Source organism: Pseudopodoces humilis, chromosome 6 (assembly GCF_049639895.1).
Source record: "Pseudopodoces humilis isolate 2021_Gansu_Grassland_sample_001 chromosome 6, ASM4963989v1, whole genome shotgun sequence".
NCBI lineage: Eukaryota > Metazoa > Chordata > Aves > Passeriformes > Paridae > Pseudopodoces > Pseudopodoces humilis.
Window position 1 is genome coordinate 45,720,448 of NC_142205.1, and position 21,163 is coordinate 45,741,610.

Sequence of the window (21,163 nt, forward strand, 5' to 3'; positions counted from 1 at the left end):
CTGGTTATGGTCTCCACTCAGGAGACCAGGGAAAAGGCAAGGAGGTGCTCGCATTTGCTGCTTGTCCAGTGTCAGGACACAGCACATGGAAATCTGTGAACTCCAAAGCCCCCCCAGCTTCCAGCTTGGGAGAGACAGGCAGAGTAGCTCTAATGCTTTCTCCAGCATCACAGGGGAAGAGGGACTTGGGACTGAGAATTCTTTCTTTGCTGTCTGTTTTCGTGCAATAGACTCTGTTGCAGCAGTGGGATTCATCTGATCCCTCTGGGTGCATTTGCCATTTTTTCTGTGTTTTCTCAGAGGAGGTAATAGACTTCTCCCCCCTTGGAAGTCACTGGAGGTATTATGTACAGCACAGCTGAGCTATGTAACAGCTGTTTTTCTATAAACCAGGAAGTTTCATCACTTCATTAGAAAGAAACTGAGATTTCACATAGATTTTTTAATTTTATTTTTCTATAAGAAAAGAAACAGTAAGTAAAGCATGTCTTGTTTGCAGTATTGGCTGCCACAAGTTCTCTTCTTTTTTTTTTTTCTTAAAGATTTAGAAATAAGACAAAAGTAACCAAGACAACCCCTACCCTAAACTACAGAATCCCACTTAATAACATTGAAAAAGAAGTTGATAAAATTGATCCCTTGTGTACCGGTAGTTAAACTTCAAAAATCAATTGAGAGGAAAGCTTAACTGGCCTTTCTGTAGTATCAGAAAGCAAATCTAAATCCCAGACATAGAATTTTTACAGCTATAAAAATAGGGGAAGATTTTCAGACAATGTCAAAACTATTGTTTAATTCCCTTTCCTTCAGGAGAAAGCTCCTATGAGGTGCACTTGGAAAGGAATCCCTGAGTGTACTAGATATATGTCTGTGTGAACCAAGAAGTAGCTTTGCAGAGTGGTGTGCGTAAGGAGTGAGACCAGAGTGATCAGCAAGGACTCCAGTTCTGCCATCACTTCTGCTTTGATTGACTTTAAACCTTTGTCCTGTTTGTTCAGGCAAATTCAGCTCTCAACATACAAAGATATTCCTGCTAAACAACTGCACAAACATTGCTCTGGCAGTGGTCTTCTGAGTGTTTGTAGAAAAAAATGTTAGGTCTTAGTCCTTTAAAGTATCTAGGTGAGAAATCCACATTGCTAAACATCTCTGAAGATCTGAGTGCCTGATCTTTTTCACAAAGTAAGACTTTGAAGCCTTACTATGCTTTCAGCCATGTTTCTATTTCCTCCTTGTTTTCTTTTAGCCATTCAATGTTGCTCTTCACTTGCTCCAGTGACTGACTTCTGGGCATTTCTCCTGCCCCAGCATTAGGATATTTTTCAAAGAAATTTTCCATCTGGAAAAGAGAAAAAGAATTGATGTGAAATAAAGAATGCTGCTATTGGGCAAGCAGCTTTTTACAAAGACATGGTTAGGGGTAATTCTGACTGGGAGAGATCAATAAGCTCAAGATAGTAGCACTGGAATAGTTTTACAGTTAACTCCTGCTGGTTTAAGCATTTAGAGGACAAAAAAATTACGTTTCCTGGCCAGAAGATTGTTAAATATATTTGTCTTAAACCCAAGAGAATTGATATCACCATACCTGCCAAAGCTGGAGCTCAGTGTTGAAAGTTTGGGTAATAGTTACTATTCGACCAAGGGTTCTGTCATTTATAGTGAATCTAGAAAAACAATTTAATAAATGATGTTTGATGTAAAACCATAATTATCTGAAGCTTAAACTTCTATTGTATTACAATAATGCAGATACACTCAAATTTCAGCATTTTTTGAAACAATTGAAGAATAGCTTCCCTACATAATATCTGAGCTGTTCTTAAATATACTTACTAATGGAGTGAACTCTTATGGTGGAATAATTTTTTAAAAAGTAATTGCTGATCGTCTCAGGATGGCAGTTAGGAGTATTGCTGCTTGGCAATACAAAAACTGTCCAGTTCACAGCTCTAGGCTTGCAGGTGTGCTTTCCTTCTGTACCCTCACCAAGTACTTAGAAAGGAGATGGAAGGAGAGAGAATACTCAATACTTAAATACTGAGGAGAAAAGCTGAAAGGTTTGCTATAACTTCCACTGCTCATCTGTATGTCAGCTGCTTGCTGTTACCATTAGAATAAAATCTAAAATTAAAAAAAATATATACTCTGTCATCTTGGTCACATGATGAAATCAGTTGCAAGAGCAGAGACTTGATTCAATAGTTTCCATGCTATAACCAGATTTCTGTGGCTTTGGTAAAACTTTCTCTCTTTGATCACCATTTACTGGTAGTGATCATTTAGGGAAAGAATGGTTTTCAAGTTAGCAACAAAGTACTTTTGCCACAGCAAATGGATATAATTGTGTTGAATAAGCTTTCAGTTTTCATTTTGCAAAGGCCAGTGATTATAGCTGTACAATGAAAACACAGAAAAGCATGGCATGTAACAAGATTTACAGGTGGATGTAGTTTCCCATGAGTTCATTAGAGTACCTGTCAACTAAGTACTCCCAGTTCAGTCGTATCCAGTCCCAGGCCATTGTTTTCCCATAGGTGTTATATGAGATGTATCTCAGGACTGTGAACACATCTTGGCTTTTGATAAGGCTGGTGTTGTAAATATATTTCAGATACCTAAGGGAAATGCCATAGGAATTGATGAGAGCCATTTCCAAACAGGAGTATTATTCTTTTCCTACAGCATTTTAAAGGTAAAGTACGCAGATCTAAAATGTAACTGTATCAAGAGATAATTGTATTGAAAGAAATCATAGTTAGGAATCTCTAGTAAAGTAGGTAGAGTTTATGTCTCTACTTCAAAATAGCCAAATGCTATTATTATTCCTATATTTTAATGCAGTAGAGAAAACAAAACTGGATCAGTTAGTAGTTCAGCCAAGCAACAAAAAAATAGTAGTCCAGACTTTAAAGATCTTACAGGGACCATGAATGCTTGCTCACATTGACATCTGTTCTGTTTGGAAAATTTTATCTGTACAAAATTAAAATTCATTTGGGCAGAGCATGCCTGCACGTGCTGTAGTTACACTTCAAGTTACGGCACAGATAGTTTTGACTGACAGGGTGAAGCAGACATGTTTGCAGGGAGGTGAGTAGCATGGTCATGGATTCACAGCAGCAGCTGTAGAAGAACACCGTTTCAAGCTCTTGTGCTTTTGGATTAAGGATTGTCTTCTTTTTCCCTGTATGTAATGGACAATTTTGTCCAATCTGTTTGCCCTCCTTGCTTGTTATTTTAGTAGTAAACTAAGAGGCAAGCTTTCCCTGCTTTAGAAGGGATTTTTTTATTTTCTACAAATATAGGCTGACGTAGCCAATTAATTCATGTCTTAATCATGTCAGCCATTAGCTATTTAATGGATTTTGATTATGACTGCTGTGGTCACAAGAATTTAGGAATGAAGCTGCTTTATACCATTATTTCAATTACTCTAATTCTTGTATTTACTCTTCCTGAATTTCCTACACTTCCTTGTTTCACCTCCTTTAAATTTGTTCTATAACCATGTTATGACATTTAGATAGGGCATCAATACAGTGGTGAATGTCCCTGGTGTAGATGTTTTCTTGCATGAGTGCTACATGATACAAAAACATGCAAAGTTATCTGATAAGCCTAAAGTAGCTGATGTGCCTATGCAGGGTGACAGCCTGGTGAGATACTTGCCCAGTTTGACAGTCTGCTGGACCAGTCTGGGGCAGTATCCAGACTCCTCATCATTGACATGCGGCATGAATTCAACATTTTTGGTTCTAGCTTAAGTACTTCTGCACAGCACCTCAGGGAGCATTGCAAGTTCTCATGGATGCCTTCCTAGGGCTGTTAATAACAATCACTCAAGGTTGTTTGCCTAATTTTAGCTAGTTAGAAGGTAGACATCTAGACTAAACAAACTGGAGCCAATGGAGGCTGACAACACCTAAAAGCAATTCTTTCCATTGATTTTAAGCCCCTATCCTGGCCTAGGATAAGCAGTGCTTTGTAGGTCTGGCCTCTCTTCACTGATTAAAGAGGAAATGGATGACTAATTTACTCTTGATGCTTAACTATTTAGCAGCTAAAATTGCATAGGGTGAATGCACTTTTGGAAGAACTAAAGGTTGTTGATTGTGTGAAGCAACTACCACGTCTTCAATATCTTTCCACTAAAAGAACAAGGCTTTCTTCCTGCTGTAGTACAGTCTCAGAGGGGCATGTTAGATTTAGATAACTGGTCTTGCAAATGTGTTGCATTCCTCATGCTGTAATCTGACCAAAATGAAAGCACAGAAGAGAGGAAAAGGGGAATGAGCAAACAGTGACTAGTTGCTTCTGTAGAAAAAGAGAAATCTTTGTGTGTTTAAATCACCTGTCCAAAAGGGTGATGTTCCTCACTGATGCCAGGCCATATAGCAGCTTTTCTTTTTCTTGGGCTAATGTAGTTTTTTGGTATTCTTTGAACATGTGATTCCATGATGTCTCATTGCCTGAGTTCTGCATCCCATAGCGATATACTATGAGTCGGAGATTTGCAGCAATACTAAAATAAAGAAACAGTAGTTAAATATTCCTCTCCTTTTCCTGCTTGAGATCAGTGACCCAGTCACATGCTGTGTTCTTCACAAACCACAAAAGATGTGAGCACTCACGTTTCTCCTTGTAACCATCTATCAAAGAGTTGAGAAGCACTGCGCAAAGATTCTTCATCATTCATACTGCAGGCAAAGTCTAGAAGAGATGCACGAAGAAGCCTTGGAAGGAGAGAGAGGGAGAGAGATAGTTTCCTACTGCTAACTATTCTTTGAATGCATCAATAACATGGAAAGGAAAAAATAAAGATTGTCCCACCTCTGCAAATGGTCTCCAGAATCTTCCCAGCCTAGTTGATCCACAGCTGGCTTTACCAGATTGCTAAAATATGTCTGAGGTAGAAAAAGGGTGTTGGTTACATGTGTAGATTTCTTTAAATAATAATATATTTAATTTCATAGTTTATTCTCCTTAATTTTTTTTCAGAACTAGCATCTCTTGAATGAAAAGTAACATGAACAGGCACACACAAAATCTTTCCAGCGTGCCAAGTCTGAATGCTTGCAATACTGATGTGCAGATGGGACAAAGCCAACCTGCTTTTCTCCAACCTTGTCTGTGCTCCCAGATGAAGGCTGGGGTCCAGCAAGGACACACTGCCACAGCTACTTTCCAGAGATGATAGAGAGTTCAGGACATACTTTAGTGACCATTAAATCATGTTCAGTATTTTAGGTCAACTAAAAAACCTACTCACTGCCACATAGATATGCAGCCATCCTTTTTGCTGAGGACAGGTGTCTGAGATTTTGCTGCCCTTCTTTATTGAAGGTTGGACAGCCTTGACTAATAAATATCTGTAACATGCTTTACAGTGACAGATTATAAGAATAATTAGGGATAATTTCTTTTCTCCAGGTGCATGGTCCTGAATGCAGAATCCAAATAATTCAGATACCACTACTAAGCATTGTTTAGAGAGGTTTTTTTTTAAGAGACCAGTAATGAAAAGTAAATGTTAATAGTTCAGCAACGCTGAAAATCACTTGAACTTCAGTATTATTCTTGTTAGAGATTCTGAATTATCAGATTCAGTGGTCCCAAGCTGGATTTGCTTTTATTTTGCTTCATCACCTGAAACACGGGATAGAGATTTTTATCATCTTCAAGCATGTTTGCAAGGTAAGTTACAGCTGATACAGCTCTATTCCAAGGTAAATATTCTGTTTCGTTTCTTAGGTATTTTGTGAGTTCCAGGGGAACAGAGTAATTCACAAGTCCAGGTCTGTGAAAGGAGAAAACATAACTTCTGTTATTTTAATGAATTTGAAGAACTTGCTTCTTCAAAGATATTAGATTTACTATTTACTTTAGGAGGCCTGAAATAGTTAAGTTTTTGAGGGAGAAAGTAGTCTGGAATGCAACTTGGAAGGTATTTTCCGAAGAGATAACTGAGGATCACTGTTGATCCATGCCTAACCATAGGAGCTGTGCCATTGTGAGAAGACTGCTAGCATTGTGCAACAGCCCAGTGTGCCTAGAAGTGGGCAGCCCTTAACTGACTACATTAATATTACAAAAAGGAAAGGAATTGCTAGTTGGAGACATCCTGAAAGGCTGAGGAGACTTAGACTGAGAAGCTGTTACAGATGCCTAAAATTTATCTGCGTCACCATGGCTGGGCACAAGATCTAGAAGTTTCCCATCAAGTTTCTAAACAAACTACTATGGTATGCATTGTAGGCATGCCTCTGCTTTTCTGGATACCTAAATTCTTCTGGAGTGCTGCTATTATTGTTAATTGTATGGAGAAAACACCCCTTTCTAAGACCTGTGCCATTAAAGCCTTTTTTCTTGCCATGGTACTGAAAGGGAGAATTTCTCTTGATTGCATTGGGTAATGCAAGTTGACAATGCATAAAAGCACCCCTTTTGGAGGACAAGATAAAGCAACAAAGATTTAAAGCTCGTACCAAAGTCAGAAAATTTCTTTCAACCACGTGGGTTGTGTGAATTCTAATTATTAGGCAACAGAAAGTGAAAAACTTGTCTTGAAGTCTCTGCAGAGAATTCATTTACCTTGCTAAAGAAAAGGCATCATCCAAAATCCCTGCACGATCAGCAGCTGAAAAACTCTGTATGAAAAGAGGAAAAGAGGGTACAGATTATTTGCAGAAAAACTCCAGCCTCTACAGACCTCTTAGAAGTGACCCACCAGACAAGTTAGACATTACAACACTCACTGTGTGGTTTTGGAGCAGAAGACTGCTTAACGTGGCCCAGTTTTGACTATCATAATTCACCCGAAAGAATCCAATGTGGTCTGGATTAACTTTCACAAAAGTATCAGAAGTACCTTCTATTGTAATTCCTACAAAACAAAGAGTGATCAGTTTGTGCGCCTTATATGATGCAGAACTCACGGGAGATTCCTGGACTCCAAAAGGATTATTTGGTTTTAATGGATATCAAAATAAGGTCCAACTCTTAATTTCATTTATTTCTTTTTTATTTCTAAATGGCTCTGAGTAAAGACGAGTTATTATGGATTTTGATGAATGCCGGCACTTACTTGTCTTAGAACAATGAATCATGGTAATTACTTGGGCTAGTTAGTTTGTTAAATTTGAAATGGAGATCATTGTGAGTAGGGTGAGGATGGTGAGATTTAGTGTCATTATAAGAAGTAAAGAATTGCAAAGAAGCAGTTCTTGAAAATATATATTTTTAAACATTTTTCATCCTCATGTGCACTATTAAAGTTCATCTACTTTATCCTCCATTAGTTTAATTTTTCAGTTTGTTTCAACTAACTTGAACTTTTCTTTCCTGTACTCTTCTTTGATTCTTTTTTTGAAGCTATTGAGAAACGATTTACAGAATAGGCTGAGACTTCATGCAAGCACTCATGTTAAAGGAGTTTCCCATTTAAAATTAATACTTGAAAAATGTTCCTTTCTCAGAAGCTTGACCTGGTCCAGTTGGTAATGCTACTTACGAATTTTTTTCTATTTCCATTGAAAACAGTGGTCTTCAATCTGTGGTTTGAGGGTGGCTGTAGTTAAAAGCACATTTCTCTTTGGATGATACATACAAAGTATTTCTAAAGGGATTTTTCCCTACAGTTGGTGTTTGCCATGCAAGACAGAAATTTTATGTATGTAAAAGTAAGCATCTAATCAAGACTTTGCAGGCTTTGTGAAGTTAATAGCCCCTTTCACCCCTCATATCATGTGGAAATCAAAGAAAGAAAATTTCTTTGTGTTGACTTCTGACTTGTATCATGACATAAGATACTTTTTTGTTTGCTTTTGCATGGATATTAAAAGAAACCAGGTTAAAAAAGACCCCAGAACAAGACAAATTGTATTTAGAATAAGTAACAAACAAGTACAAGAAAAGATGACCCAATTGTAATGTTTCTGAAATTTAATGGGAAGTAATTTAAAACCTGAAAAAAGTCAGTAATTTTTCCCCACATTTTTGTCCACTGGAAGTGTAAAACAAGAAATTCAGATTTAACTGCATAATAGAACAACGATCCAAAAAAAAGCATGTAGGAATTTTCTCAGTTCTGAAATCAGCATTAGAAAAGGTGATTAATCATTTGTAGTTCTTTTTCTTTAATTGAACTTGAGTTGCCAGTTTACCATGCCAGAAGCATTCATCAGCCTCCCACTTCTCTTTTCTTGGACTGGACAATGGCCATATCTAGGCCAAATTTATTTTAGTGCATTGTAATTAAGAGTATGCATGGATGTTTCCTTAAATAGGACTGTATTTAAACAGATGCTTAGGCACTACTGAAACTGAGCCTAAATTGACATAACATTTGTACAGGGGAAATAGTAATCTTATCATTGCAACTACTAGTAACTGCACTACAACCAAGCTGGGTGCTAGCTCTGAGATCTGAAAGCTGGAAAGTATGAAAGTTCATTCTGTGCTCTGTTTTTTTGTAAATGATATTGAAAAGTTTTATGCATTCATTACCCTTAAAAAGATGTTTACCTCTAGAATCTGATGCGTTGTAGAAAGTATAACCTGATGAATCACCACGCTTCCATTTGACTGGTATATTCCATTTATAACTGAAATTATGTAGAGGGAAAGAAAATCAAATTACATTTGAAGCCAAATGGTAAAAAAAAAAAACAAACCTCCAATATGTCTTTGTTTATTTGTTTATTTTAGTGCTTACATCTTGTTTTATGAAGCCAACTTGTACTTATGAACATATACATTTACTAAATAATATGTCAGGCAATATTCTAGCAGGATACAAAGGAATTAATTTAGTAAAAGATGTCTGTATGTGAATAATTGGTGTCAGTGTTAATGTTGATGCGTTTAGGGCTTTGTGCAGACAGTAGTTAATCTTTGCAATGCTGACTTGAAATAAATGGTTAAGTATTACAGAAGTTATTTACAGATTGAAAAAATGAAATGGTTTAAGCAACCACTGCAATACAGTTACCAGGACCTCTTGCTTTTTCCAGCCTAATCTTCTTCTTCAAGACAACTCTAATTCCTTCATTATAAAACCCTGGGAGCCAAATGCGACCATACCTCTTGTTTCTCAGCTCCTTGTATACCTTTATTGTGTAGGTGTAGATTCCTCAGTCCAGGGCATTCCCAGGACAAAAATGAGAAATTTGGGCAAGAATACAGCCATGGCACAGCCCAACCAAGACTGTGACCAGGCAATGAAGTACATGGGACAGCAGAGCATGCTGGGAGTGTAATGTCATCCACCTGCTTAGGGCAGCTAAAATTATTAAGCCCTTCTGAGCAGTCAGCTGCTCTTCTGTGTTAGTATATTATAGTTCATCCCAGGGAGACTTCCCCTTGGTGACTAATGCTATGGGAAAATATATGTCATCTTTATAACCCTGGGTAAAGTAAATGGTCAGTAACTTTCAGGAAATAAAAAAAAAAAAATTAATGCTATGGTATCTCCTCCTACCTCCAGGAAGAAAGATTTATTATTTTGTTTATCTCCTAAACAAAATATCTTAACAGATTTATACATTTCTAGTTTTACTAGTTCTTTTATGGAGCTTACTACAATGGAATTTAGAGAGGTATTGTGTTTCCCAGGAGAAAACCCATATAGTTTTTTGGGTTTTTGTTTGTTTATTTGTGGTTCGGTTTTGGTTTTTTGGGGTTTTTTTTGTTTTTTTGTTCATTTGTGGTTTTTTGTTTTGTTTTGTTTTTGTAAATGAGGTACATTTTACTTAGTTTCTACCTGGTTTGAATCAATATTTGCAATGGCAACTTACCCAAGACCAGAAGGAGGATGAGAAGCATTTGCTTTGGGATCCAAAAGAAAACGTTTCTGTATGAATACTGAATTATCTCCCATCTCCAAAACAGGGTAGCCCATCTGCCCAGTCCATGTGTCCATGACTTCCTTCACAGATTTATTACTTGCCTATGAATGACAGAAGAAGGTTGCAGTGAAAACGGAAATTCAGTCCTAAGAGGAAAGAAAGTAACTCTGGTATTAAGAAAAAGAAGAGCAGAAAGCGGCAGAGGAAAGAGCATGTTCAGAACAAAAAAATCCTCTATTAAATCCTTTTAAGGTGCCTGTCATTGAAGAAAAAAAATATTTGGAAACTTGAACACCCACAGAAGAAATGAGAAATCTGTAGGCAGGAGACTGGCCAGTAACATGAATAAGAAATACTGAGGAACCTTTGAGGCCCCTTGCTCTAAGATCTCAGTTTTTTTCTGACAGAAAAACTGAATAGAAAGGACACAGGGGGATTTTTAAAGCCAGAAGCCTCCTTGCAGTGTGTCCTGTTTTGAGTGTGAAGGAAGAGCCAGTATTAACTAGCAGCTGCACCAATGTAAAATTTGATTCATTCTGTGAACCCTGAACACCTGTCCCAGGAACTGGAGCTGGAAAAAAACTGTCACTACCTCCCCAGGATGCCACTTGTGAGGGAAGTGAGCTAGGGTCACTTGTAGTGTTTCCTTCTCCAGATGAGGTAAATGACATGAAGATGCAAAGCACTAGAGAGAGAGAAAGAAGGAAGTTCTGCTGAGTAGGAAGAAGTCTGGGACCATGGAGAAGATCAGAACTGGAAAAGAGACACAAAAGCACAATTTAGGCTGTGTGCGTGTCCACAGTGTTAGAAGAAAAGGAAATAATATCAGAGAAGAACCTAACAGTATGCAAGTGTAATGGGAGGTAATGGGATAGATGGAAAAAAATTGTCCAGCCTCAAGGAAGAGGAAAGATCTGTGGTGGCGCAGATGACTCAGTAGCTAGAAACAGGAGATAAGCACCAAAATTACTTTGGAATTGATACTACTGAGAGCTTTCAAACACCTAAATCTGGATAGAGAAAAGAGACAGTATGGGGTGCATGTGTGTGGTGGATGAGAGGTGTTTTCACACATGAAATGAGTTTGCATTGCAGGGGGAATGCTTCAGTAGCAAGTAACAAAAATGTTAGCAAGGCCTCCTTTCTTGTTCCTTATTCCACTCCTACAGCCTTATGCAAAAAAAAAAAAAAGATAAATGGAGGCTGCCTAGCTTGTGATCTCTCATTGACAGAAGAGCTACAGAATATTAAAAGTTTGAGAAACTGAAATCAGTGGGTGAGGTATAAAACATTTATTAGGAAGGGTTTGGGTGGATGCAAAACATACCTCTTCCAGAGCTTCCCAAAATTGTTGTGTCTTGGCATTCTGGAAATGGTGTTTTTTCAAATACGCCTAGAGAGAGATAGAAGACTGTGAAAATACTACCAGTGTTTCTTCTTTACCGATGAAAACAATACACATATGCAGTTGTACAGGGATGCAGAGAGTGCCTCTCAATTGCACAGAGTACTGAGATACATGGGTACTGTGAGTACTGTGAGTGGGAAATTGAATGGATCAGTATTCAGCTGATGAAATTCCTTTGCTATCCAATGCATCACATAACACCAAAAGTCAGCATTTTCCAGAGTGACTTGTTAGTAAGAAATAAATTTGTACTCGAAGAGTTCTTTGTGTTTTGTTTAAAACAAACAGCACCACTATACCCTGTTGCAAATTTCTGACTAATGTAAGAGGCTGCTTAGCAGGAGGAAGATATTTCATAAGATTTTGCTGCCTGTGGACTCAGAGTGGAAGCAGGAAAGTCTAGTCACCCCTAGGTTTTGATCAAAACGATTGTTACAAGGAGTAATGGTATTGAGTGAAGAGTTTGCAACGCCTAAACCTTTTTTCCATCCTACGTCTTCCCTGGCTGCTTGGCGGGTGTTTTGCTACCACGCCACCTGCTCCTGGTGGTGTTCAGTCAGTAGATGGTGCTGTTTGTTTCGCTGTTGGCCACAGCTGCCTACGTTAGTGCTCTTGAAGGCTCTCAGCAGAAGGGAGGGGTTAGGTTCTTGGGGACGAGGTGGCTGTATTTTCCCATCTTGAGTAACACTTCTGATAATATGAATATATAAAAAGGGGAAGTACAGGAAAATACAACTGTCTTGTAACAGCCCATAAATGTGCTCTTGATGAGAGAGGGAAGTAAGAGCAAATGTGGTAAGCCTGTGCTGTAACTGATAAACTTAAGTACCAATGTCTGTTCAGACTAAAGGACAGATAACCTTTCTCCTTCTGGGACAGCTCCTTTCTCACATTTTGTCGTTTTGTAGCACCACGTTTTTCCTCCACAAGAAAAGACTATGAAAGGTGCAATATATCCCTTTTCTTCTTTCTATTACCTTGACCCAGCCCTTGACTTTCTAAGGCTGGGTGTCCCTGTATCAGGGCACGGATGAGTTTATGCCTCTAAGAGTGTCCCTACATAGCAGCCTTGTGTGGGTTGGAGGATCCTGGCCATAGGAAGCTGCAGACACACTTTACAGCAAAATGAGGGGATCCCAGCTGACAACAGCATAACAGTGGGGTAGAGTAATTTTTTCCATTAAAAACTGTCAGGAATTTAGCTCCTCACTGTCCGGCTATAAAATCTTTATGCAGTTCACATTCCTGCTTCTGTGGGACCATGGAATTTCTTCCTCTCCATGTTGTCAACTCAGTACTTTAATGCACTAAGTAATTTCAGTACCAATACCAGGATCTCTGATATTCCCTTTTTGAACAATGGCTTTGCTACTGTCACATGAAGATGGGCTGTATGTCTGGTGGGTTTTGGTGCCGCCTTTACCTGACAGCCTTTTCGGAAGAGCTCTGGTGTAATCCAGTCTTGAATCATTCTGAGGATTGATGCACCCTGAGGACAAACGGAAAAGGGAGAAGGTCAGTCCACACTGCTCTGATTTCCATTCATCTAAAAGGCAACACGGGAATGAGGGTTTTGTAATGAAAAAATAGAAATCATCCATCAGATGAAGAAGTGTTTTTTCTACTTCCTTTGTGGGATGGCATGCCTACCTGGTGGAGCTTAAATCTGGATGTGAAAATCAGCCTTTAGTTGTGATCAGACACTTGTTCCTATGTTCAGCTTCTGAGCCCTGCTGCTGCAGGTTACTGTCCTGCCAGTCTACCAGTTTGTGTGAGCAGGGCTCCCCCTGTTTCGTGTTGAACAGGACAGGGGTGAGGGCAGCCGGGGACTACCCCTGTCAGGGGAACAGCCTGAGAGAGGCAGTGACTTCAGATCAACACACAGCAGGAAGGGAACTCTAAAAATGCTGCAAGTCTGGGGCTTTACAGGTTGGGTATTCCATCTCAAGATAAGGAATGAGATTTGCTGAGGACTAGTGTAAGAGCTGTGGCCTCTGAAGCAGGGTAGAATTGGGACCCGAGAAGTTCCTAACTTAGGCATCACAGAAAAAAACCTAAACAATATTTGAAAGAAGAAAGAAACAAGAGGAAGACAGGAGAGAGAAGTAGAAAAGCTTTGTGTAACAAAGAACAGGGTGTACAAAATATGATGAAGAAAAAGGAGTGCAAACTCAATCTAAGATGCGAATACAATTTTAGGATTAGCATGTTTTCATTTTCTGAGTGAAATCAAGGAGCAGTTGAGAGCCTAATGCTATGAATGGTTTAAAAATCCAGTTGTCCCATGAAAACAAGAATATTATCTGAATTCTCAGTAAATCCTGTTTCCTCTATTTATGTGTCTGAGAATAATGACTAGATGAGTCATGGCAGAGGGACTGTTTGAACAGATATGCCTCAAAGTGCTTTCCAGGCTATTGCTGGAGAGTCAAGGTGTCAGCAGATGACTGTTTTCTGCTACAGAAATCTGTATCGGAAAAGCGTTTGCCATGGAATATGTTCAAAACCAATTCAGTACATTTAGAAGAAATATCCATTAGTGATAATCATAAGGCTGCTTAATAGTCAGTGTTGATCATAAAAAAGTATCATAAGGCCATGAGTATGCAGTAAGGAACCTCAGGTCCTCAGCTTTGTCACTCAGCTACTTCTTACCACCTGTATCACCTCTCATAAACCACCCCCTCCCATTTATATTAAAAGTAGAAATACACACTTATACATGCATTTGGTAACTGTGGAGACTTCTTTAAATTGTAATGTATAGTTAGTCACTTTTACCTTCTACTATTATTTTTCAGTCTCTTCCCCCCTCTCTTGTCATTCCTCTGTACTCCATGATGGAGTGTGTTTGAGAAAAACTCATCCTAACAAAAAATCACTGAATATCGGAATGCCAGTATTTTAATAACTGTCTTTTCTTACAACTGTTTGGGGAGGCTCAGGAAACTAACTTTAATTTGACTAGCTGATGTTCTCTGATGGTGATATAGGGGGAGTCTTTTATCAACACCCACATAATTTCATAGTAATTGCCAAGTATGTGACAAGATTTGTTTGTGGCAGAAATGTGGAAGATGAGTCCTAAACTTCTGTAGCTGGGAATTTCCAAAAATGTGAGGATCCAAGAGCAAATTTCTAACAGATCTTATTTAAGACAAAAAAAAAATCACTGTTACTTTAATAAAACCTTTCAAAATAAAAGAGAAGATTAAACTGGGAAAGAGATGAGATGCAAATACTTTTAAAAGCATATTAAAACAATTATGTACATTAATTGTTTACTCACTCACCAGCTCTATTCTAGTAGAGCTTTCCTAGGCATATAATGCCCTACCAGTCACCCAGCAGTTAGAGGATTTTGTACAGAACACACTGCAATGACTCTATAGACCCTTAGGCAATTCATTAGGGTTTTAGTATTGGATAAGCTCTCTGGTTGTTCTGGTAAGACTAACAGAGAGCATTCCAATTTATGCTTTATTTGTTTAGTGATGAATATTATCATGAGAAGATTGTTTTTAAAAGAAAAATGCAAAAGTGAAGCCAAAATAAAGCCAAAAAGAAACAAGCTAATTTTGTCATGCATTTATATATAAATACCAACAGTAATTTGAGCTAAATCTATGCAAAGACTTTCTCTTTCAAGCCAAATTATAACCCAAGTCAAATTATATCCCAAGCAAACTGTTCCCAAACAATGCACAAGTCCTCAAGTGTTTTTGCTTAAAAAAATGAGTTCATGTAGCAATTATCTAGGCACAAACAGATGAGTAAAAGCTAGGATTTTTTTCTCTATTGTTTTTGCAGACCTTGCAAAAGTATGTCTTTTGCTTAGCTCACCACTAAAATACATTTTGATCCAGAGTATTTGATTTAGTTCTGTATATTTCATGCCTTTTGTTTTTGATTTAAAACTGTATTACACAATGCAGGTTTTTACATGGTTTATGGTTTGACTGTGAGGCATTTATGATGCAATAAATACTGGTTGTATTGTTGGATAGAGAATTTAACAATTGAAAACAGAAAACTGATAGAAATGGATGGATCAAGTCTAGCTTATAAAAGTAGTATCTACAGTTACTTCAGCACAGCTAAAGCTAAAGTCGATGCAATACTTTATGTTTAGCTGATAATGAGAACTTGGAGGGGAAGCAACAAGCAGTATTTAATAATGGTGGATTTTGTGTGTTCAGCAGAAGCATGTTATGGCATCAGATAGAGAACATTGACAGAGTCATACAAGAAAGTGCCAATAAAAACATGGTGTATCAGGTTCAGAAGCAGCATGGGAGATGGCTGGTTGAGGAGAAGAATGACAGGGGTGTTTTCTCCTGTGCTTCTTTGGGCTTGTCTCTTGATGCACTACAGAAAACTGGAGGAAACAGTGTTGTTGGGGCCCTTGAGTGAAGAGACTCCCTGATTAGATATGGGGGGACACCTGCTTTGTTCCATGTCTAAGGCTTGTCTAAGGACAAAGTGGCTTTGGCTGCATCCAATATGGAGGGAGACAAGCTGGCCTCAGCCTCCCAGGCTGGGTCTTCAAAGTGATGATCCTCAGCTGGTGGTGAACCAGGCTGCTGGTGTCCCTCACACTCTGGACCTCACAGCACTTTCCCACACACACAGAGCTCCAGGCTGCCTCCCCACATGGCAAGTGCTACCAGAGGCTGTGGGCTCCCCAAGGCCTCTGTGTGCCCTGGTCACAACAGTGCTTGGATGACTCCAGCGTTCCAGTGTCTCTCTGCTCAGGCAGACCCAAGGTATTCTTCCAACTAGCTCCTTAGGGAGTCTTTATAGGCACAGGTCCTCACTGTCACTGATTGGGATGGGATGAGCAAAAATCTTATCAAATACTAAATGGAGTGTCTGCTACCACCTCCTGAGCTTCAGACTACTATACTCCAATGCACTCCTGAGCTCCACTTTCACTTCAGCTTTCAGTGAAATGCTGAGCTAACCTATCTCCCAATTTAGGCCAATGCCAGTAGAGATTGGTGTAACCCATCTTTGCTAAGGTTTTTTGGGTGGCTGAGATACTGTGAGCAACTTGAGATAAAAAGTCACTTTCCTGTTTTCACTGCTTGGTTCTCTGCCTTGCTTCCTCAAAACAGAAGTTATATTGGCCTGCAAGTGTGATGGAGAAATGACAGAGAGGATACCTGGATGTCTGCCCTTGCCTTCTCTGCCCTTGTGTTAGTTTATGAGACTTGACATAACTGGGTTGCATCAGCACGAGGTGGTGGGAGAGGGATGTGCTTTGCACCTGTTTTAGTTTAATTTTAAACCCAACCCTCTAGTGGCAGAGGCTGGTGACACTGTGCTTTGCCTGCATCACTGCATGTCGTGAGCAGGCCTGAGTGGAGTGCAGTGGCTGATGAGGCTCTGGCTGTACTGCTCCTCTCACAGCTGCTTTTAACTGCATCGTCACTGACAGCAGTTGGGAATGACCCAGAACAAAGATCTGCACAGACACAGCTCAAGTGAAATTAGGAGTCCTGATTATGAGCACTTTTATCTTCTCTCCAAAGCTGCCACTTCCTTTGCATCCGAAGTCACAACAGGAGGATATCCTACCTTACTGTAGGATATCCCATCAAACACAGAGGTGATTTCAGCTGGAGATGACACATCGACTACAATTGGGTGAGAAGACAGCAAAGAGTCATCTTTCAGTACAGGAAGCACATCCTCAATTAAAACCTGTTCAAGCTGAGAAAGAGAAGACATTAGAATAGAAACAAAGGCAGGAGTATATGCCTACTTCTCAAATAAGTAGTTTGAACTTCAGCTTCTCTAGACAATTTGAAATAGAATAAAATTTCATGCCCTCTAAAGGACTTGAAAGCTCTTCCTTTACATCTGACAGGGGAGGTATACTATTTCTCCTTAACTCAGATAAATTGTCTTTTGCAGATCCCGTTTTCCTGTGTGTATCATAACACAGACACCCCCATCCTACCCCCACCTTGCCCCAGTAGGCAAAAAGAGTAGCCTGTGTTACCAATTTCAGAAGTGTGACAATGTTTATAAAGCATGGTCTCCTCTTGCAAAAGAAGAGCTGGGTAGGAAGGGAGGGAGGGAAGAAGGAGGCAGGGCTCCCCATCCCAAGCTTAGAATGTTTTTTTAAAATTGATTTGAATATTAAAAAAAAAAAAAAAAGATTAGGTAGCCAGCAGTCAAAATCCCCTTATTTCCTAATCAATATTGACCAAAAAAGACTAAAATTTAATTTAGCTTTCCTCTTCTAATACTCACTAGATTAAAATTGAAATGTCTCAGATTAACATAATATCTAGATTAAAAAGGTCTTTTAAATTTCAAACTCAGTAATTAGAATTTTTTTTACATAGTTGGGACAACAGATCTACTTTAAAGTGTAAAAGAGACCCAGGGAATGATTTTGTTCTTAGCCTCTCCACAGGGAGAGAGGTAGGGAAAGCAGCAAGTAGGCACTGCTTCTAAAGTCGTTAGGCTCAGGAGATAGTAGATTTCAACAAGTTCAATTTATGCAAAACCTATTCTGCTCCCTTCCACTGGCATATGTCTTATCACCCAGAATCTCATTACACCTGGCCAGCTGGGGAAAATATGCATGCTATGTGCCATCACATCTGTTTGGGAAGGGAGGAAGGAAGTAGCAAGAAAACTCCCTTTATTCCCAGAGTATAATGCATATTTAAGGCTAACTTTTTTGCAACGCCCTTAAAGCGTCTTGGCAGAGTTAGCACTTCGGCTATCCACTGTCACTACCTATTTTGGTCTGTACAGAATAGAGATTGTCTGAGTTGGAGCATTTGCAATGACACAATGCTGGCAGAAGCTGAACGGCAATCCAGTATTCTCCTTGATAATAGCCCAAGCTGTGGAGACAGGCCCAGGTTCCCAACCCGTACCAGATCAGATAACAATCCTAAGTCCCATGAAGAGAGTACAGCCCAACTAAATAAATACAGGAAAATCTCCATCTTTCAGAGTTAGACCTTTAAGCAACCCTGAGAAACTATTAAGGCTCTGTCCAGAACCCACCTAGGTGTTATTTGCCATAATAACCAAACACTTTGACTCACTTGTTAAAAAAGAATTATTCTTCCCTGCAGACTAAAACTTCATGAAGTTTACTTTGACTAGTTTCAGGCCCTAACATAGGTAGGTGAAAAACTTAAAACAGCTTTTTCTTTATGTTGCACCACACTGTGTTAGTTTTCCATAAATATACTTTAAGTCTTCATCATCCTTGTCTAAATTTTACTCCTTTCTGAAATGTTCCTCCCAGCCCCGCCAACCCTCCACAAGGCAGAAATAATTACCATTTGCCAACTTGGTTCTGCTTTATTTGCTCCCAGGAACTCAAAATAACTGGCAAATCCTTCATTTAACCACAAGTCATCCCACCAGTCCATGGTTACGATATTTCCAAACCACTACAATTATAAACATAAAGATGCAGGTTTAGATAAATAGTACATGTACATTTCAGTATCTCATATCTGCATATAGAACATTCATTTGCTTACTTTTTTCCTGCTGCCAGATGAAAATTATCATAATTCTGGTGTTTGAAAAGGAATGAAGGCCTTGCCTTGTGTTAAAACATCACTTTTATTATAAAATTACATATTACTTAGAAGATTGCTAATGACTCATGTGCCACTTAAAATATTTTTAGTTTCTTCCTCTTGCTTTGATGATTTCTGCTTTTAAGGATATGTTTTCAGACAGCCTCCACAGTGTTTGATTGTCCCTGTTTGCCTGCCCAAAAGAGACATCTGCACACGTAAATTAGTTTCTCTAAGACATTTTAGACAGATTTTCATAAACTGGCTGACAATTTGGGCCCAAGCATCTAACTTCCTGAGAAAAATTCCAAGGCTGTAGTCATGGTATTTTGAAGCTCTAACAGGGATCTGTTTTAGCATGATGTTTTGCAATCAGATTTTGAACACATGTAGAAGATCCTGAGATGCAGTTAATGACAGTATTTTCAAGATTAAAATGTTGTGACTATGTATGTGAAACACTAAAAGTAAAAGTGACTCGTGGCCTAAAATATACCTGATGAACGAGCTCATGGGCTATCACAGCAGCTACTCTCTGTTTGTTGGATGAGGCTGACTCATTAGGATCATACAGCAGGTTTGTTTCTCGATATGTGATCAGCCCCCAGTTCTCCATAGCACCTGTCCCGAAATCTGGAATAGCTATTTTATCTGCATTAAAAGAAAGAGACAATGATTACCACTGTATCCCTTAAATCAATTAGCTTATCCTCTCTCTGTGTATTTACAGTCTATTTTTCTTACCATTCGTGATTCTGGCTTACTTCTGTGGACTGCAGGCTATGCTATGATCTGTGTTCAAGAAGAGAACCGGCCTAAAGCAGATGATAGCAAGTACCCTGGCTCTGCTGAGATTAACAGAGGTAGGATCAGTTGCACTTGCTGAGGATCTGTACTAGGAGGTGATGCTATGCCATCTCCTGGGAACATGCATATCATACATTACTTAATTTTGGCTCCAGAAATTAATAGTATTGTCTGGAGGCATGCTATAGGCAGTAAACCTTCTGCAACTATTTGTAGAATAATGAGGCATGACATTGTTTGTCACACTGTTGTAATAAAAATATTTATTGACATGTTAACTGAAGTAAATCCCCCGTGCAGTGAACAACATCTGCTTCTATGCCTGGCAATTTGTGGGGGTCACTCATTTATGGTCAGTAATCAATACAGGTTTAAATGAGAATTGCAGACTCAATTGAACTGGCATTTTCTTCTGCAAATAATGACCACAGGCTTTCTATGTGGGTTAGTGAAAAAGTACAGATGGATTTAAAACTGAATAGAATGAAAACCCTTCACCCCGCTCCAACAGAAGATAGGAATTAATTATTTTAAATTAAACAACTTGATTACAGAATCAAAGCTGGTAGTTTGTCAAGGGCTTCAATGATAGTCAAAATGAGGATACAAGGAGAAAGGTAATGCCAGAAGCCATAAATCAATGTGAAATACAATATTTAAATAAACCATTATGCAGAAACATATCTGATTCACCAGGTTTGACCTGGATAACTTCTAAAAATAAGGAAACAACATGGCAAGTCAAGGTTAGTGATCCAACATTCTGGTCATTCTGGAAAAAACAGTGTAGAATCTACAGAAGTATCTATCCTGTGACATTGCTGACCTGGAGATACCAGTCCATCCTGTCACACAGACAGGCCTTTATCCAGGTGCTGCCATGGCAAAGTCATCAGGCTTTCATGACAGTGAAAGTTTGAATATAAAGCACAGGTGAGATATAGTGACTATTATTACTGGGGACCAGTGTGTGAAACATCATATTGTACTGGTTTCCTTAATTCAGTTGTCATTGAAATGTGAACATATTTGTAGTAAACTCAGGTGCTGTTTTGAAACGAGGAGGTAAAAGTCTTTGTTAAAGTAACTTAGGTTAGCCTGATAGGTACAGGCACAAACCACCAACAAAAGGTTTGCACAGCATTATTAATTGTCTTCAAAGTTTTGGGGATTTTTCCCCCTTACATTGTCTTGACTTGTTTGCAGCTAGTATTTTTGCATCCTTTTAAGTTCATGAACCTAACTGAATCACCTCTTTGTAGGTCTTAGGAGGGAGAATTTCCAAAACTCTGACTGCATTCCCAGCTTGATTTTTGTGCGTGTTAAACTGCGTGAATCAGATCCAGAGTCCATTTCATGCTAAAGGATGTCCAAATGCACTACCTTATCTTTGCTAGTTTTGTAACCATGGGCAAAATTTGAGAGTGTGCCCACTCTTATTTAGTCCCAGATCTTTATTTAGCTCAGCAGTAGAAACTACAAATTATATGCTGGACCACATTCATCTTTCTAAAAAGTGGATACACACACACCCACTT

At 38.9% G+C, this 21,163-nt stretch overlaps 1 protein-coding gene across 1 annotated transcript in view; it reads right to left on the minus strand.

The window, feature by feature from the left end:
* Window positions 1-580: 580 nt before the first annotated feature.
* The window catches only part of ENPEP (glutamyl aminopeptidase), a 34,026-nt gene continuing 13,443 nt past the window's right edge, over window positions 581-21,163 (minus strand). The window contains exons 5-20 of the mRNA XM_005517520.3: window positions 19,315-19,469; window positions 18,570-18,683; window positions 16,837-16,971; window positions 12,680-12,745; window positions 11,176-11,241; window positions 9,798-9,949; window positions 8,527-8,606; window positions 6,759-6,886; window positions 6,595-6,650; window positions 5,650-5,800; window positions 4,834-4,907; window positions 4,635-4,736; window positions 4,355-4,525; window positions 2,478-2,618; window positions 1,589-1,667; window positions 581-1,339 (exon numbers count right to left, since the gene is read on the minus strand). Of these exons, the coding sequence (XP_005517577.2) occupies window positions 1,202-1,339; window positions 1,589-1,667; window positions 2,478-2,618; window positions 4,355-4,525; window positions 4,635-4,736; window positions 4,834-4,907; window positions 5,650-5,800; window positions 6,595-6,650; window positions 6,759-6,886; window positions 8,527-8,606; window positions 9,798-9,949; window positions 11,176-11,241; window positions 12,680-12,745; window positions 16,837-16,971; window positions 18,570-18,683; window positions 19,315-19,469 (1,808 nt within the window). The 3' untranslated portion in view covers window positions 581-1,201. The remainder of the gene's footprint in view (window positions 1,340-1,588; window positions 1,668-2,477; window positions 2,619-4,354; window positions 4,526-4,634; window positions 4,737-4,833; window positions 4,908-5,649; window positions 5,801-6,594; window positions 6,651-6,758; window positions 6,887-8,526; window positions 8,607-9,797; window positions 9,950-11,175; window positions 11,242-12,679; window positions 12,746-16,836; window positions 16,972-18,569; window positions 18,684-19,314; window positions 19,470-21,163) is intronic.